Source organism: Corvus brachyrhynchos, unplaced genomic scaffold, assembly GCF_000691975.1.
Source record: "Corvus brachyrhynchos isolate BGI_N302 unplaced genomic scaffold, ASM69197v1 scaffold14, whole genome shotgun sequence".
NCBI classification, from domain to species: Eukaryota; Metazoa; Chordata; class Aves; order Passeriformes; family Corvidae; genus Corvus; species Corvus brachyrhynchos.
In genome coordinates this window covers 1,659,929-1,662,473 of record NW_008239110.1, presented here as the reverse complement: position 1 = coordinate 1,662,473, position 2,545 = coordinate 1,659,929, and the positions used below count along the sequence as shown (strand labels likewise).

Sequence of the window (2,545 nt, the reverse complement as noted above, 5' to 3'; positions counted from 1 at the left end):
ATTAACGACTCGCCACAAAGGCCTCGCGCAGGAGCCGGCGCTGGGGCTCCGTGATAGAGCTATTGAGATTCCGTGCGAGATGCAAGCAGATGTGATGGTTTCCAGTACCCACCGTAAACAATATGCCAGCAGAATTTTTAAAAAGAGCTTGTGTGTACAAACACGAAGCAGACCCCGTTTGAAGAATGCAAGTGCACAATTCCTCTGTAACTCTTCACGCACCAGGCCGGGTTCCTCACCATCAGCACAGCACGCTGAGGCAGCCCGACCACTGCTATTCTGGGGGGCAACTTTCACGTCAGCAAGTGAAGAAATAAAGTGAAAGGTACAGTAGAGACATGGTATCCAAACACATGCCCCCCTCACAAGAAAAGTAAGATTGCTGCCTGTAATTGCTACTTGGATTTAGAACAGTCAGCATTTGTACAGTCAATGATAAAACTGCACCTCAAAAAGAACGAGGCAGGTGTGTCATCTCCTGCTTTCTGCTTCAGGCCCCATATGTGCTATGCTTTAAAAAGTCAGTGGGAACCACACAGAAGTATCTCCTGGCACAATTTTTTTCCAAATACAGCAATCAAAGCCCCTATCCTACAATCAGAAAAGTCAATACTCTTCCACGTGGGTGTAAATCAGGCTATGCAACTCTGATTGCAAGCTTAGGACTTTTAATTCCTAATACAAGCAAGAGGGCATAACCATGCCCTAACCCTCTGAAATGGTTACTGAGCCATGCTAACCTAATCAAAACACATACATAATGTATGAAATAATCCCTAAAAGATATTTTAGGTGCTTGGGTAATGAAATGATAGGCACCCTTGCAGTCAGCAGAGTAAGTCATGGCCAGGTAGTACAGTTCCCAAAGTATGCAGGAAACAAAAAGGCCCATATATGCAATTAAAAGCAGAATGCCAATGACAAGCAGCGGTTTTGGGACACTGACTTTGAGTATACATTGCCCAGGGCTGCTGGATTACAAAAGAAAAAAAATTAAAAAAAGAACAAGCAAAATAAATACTGATAAATATAGGTGATTTAAAGCACATTTCTGTGTTTAAGATATTTCTAATGCCTATAGGCTTACAAACATAATAAGTTGTCAGGGGTCTCCATTATTCTGTTAAACTCACAGATCAGTACAAAGTGAATTTAAAACACCGCTAATTCAAATGGTCAGTGCTTTTAACCTTACAAAATCCTTTTATGCATTTGCCAAGAGACCTGTTTGAAGCAAAACAAAACATATAAACATATATAACTCAGACACTCACCTGCTTAGGATCATAGACCATGAGTCTGTTTTGATACTGTGCAGTATTTGTTACTCCTCCTACAAAAGAGTTTAAACAGGTTACATTTTTTCATATCAGCAAAGCCAGGGCCAAGATCAGGTACAGCAAAATAACCCATTCTAGAGTTCATTTGCAGATAATAACTACATTACATACTACCACTTCTGCTTACATTCCACTGCACTTCTTCATGTGGTTACAAAGGGGAAAAGCCCCATTTGTTATACAGAAACACAGAATAGCATCAATAAACACCCCCCACACACTTCCTTCATAGAGCTAATTCTATGGGCCAAAAATGAGATAAAAATTGATCTGTTTATAAGTAACTGTGCATTCAGCCTTCATCAAGACACAAAGACAAAACCCATTCCTGTTCCAGGGAACATACAGCATGTGACACTGTTTAAAAGAGGAGGAGGTGGGCTTGCATCAAAGAGAAGGGAGAGGTCAGAGAGAAGCTCTGCCTTACCAGGAGTATGACAGGGGATACCACTGCCAGTTAGAGCACAGTGGAAACCTGTGCAACTGTGCTCCCCTATATATTTGAAAGAAATTCTGTACTTAGTTTGTATTATAGAGAGAACATCTCCTGGTTTAGTTGTAAACTTAGGTTGGAAGGTTCCTCCACAGTGACCAGAAACACCACTACCATTTACTTATCAATAATGGTCAGGAAAGTATGGTGTAAAGCACCTCAGAAAAGCTTGGAATAGAGTCTGACCCAAGTAGATGCTGCAAACCAACTATTTACCTCAATGCAGTGAAGAGATGTTTAATGCCCAATCATCCTCTTCTCATTTTGCTTTAAATGGCAAATTTCACTAAGTAAACATAGAAAACTTCTTCAGTCTGTAATCTTACCTGTGCAAACATGTTTTTGAGTGTGCTCAAGCCTTCTGGGGACATGGTGTCACTGCAGCACTGCCACAGTTCCCAGTCCCTCTCTGTCACCATGCTGGGCCCATGGGAAGATAGAATCAGAAATAACACCTGCAAGCTGCACCTCACCTTCATCGTGCCAGGAGGTCTGGGCAGAACTAGGGCATTTCAGTGGCCACACACCAGGGACACTCACACTGACAGACAAACTATTTATATTACAGTTTTAATGGCACATGGACAATAGCAGACAAAATCCACAGCAATGAGAGCAAGGATTTTCATCTTATTTCACTTTGTTGACGCTTCCCTTTTTGTGAGGGCATACCCTGTTTCAGCCAGGACAGCAGCACAATGACTTACATTCC

At 41.8% G+C, this 2,545-nt stretch overlaps 1 protein-coding gene across 6 annotated transcripts in view; it reads right to left on the bottom strand.

Moving 5' to 3' along the window:
* The window catches only part of KLHL32 (kelch like family member 32), a 114,141-nt gene that overhangs the window by 6,881 nt on the left and 104,715 nt on the right, over positions 1-2,545 (bottom strand). For all 6 annotated transcript variants that reach the window (XR_001863765.1, XM_017739671.1, XM_008637729.2 and 3 more), the window contains one exon: positions 1,275-1,333. Coding sequence is in view for 5 of the 6 variants with exons in the window: in XM_017739671.1 (XP_017595160.1) it covers positions 1,275-1,333 (59 nt within the window). In the remaining variant the exon portion in view is untranslated. The remainder of the gene's footprint in view (positions 1-1,274; positions 1,334-2,545) is intronic.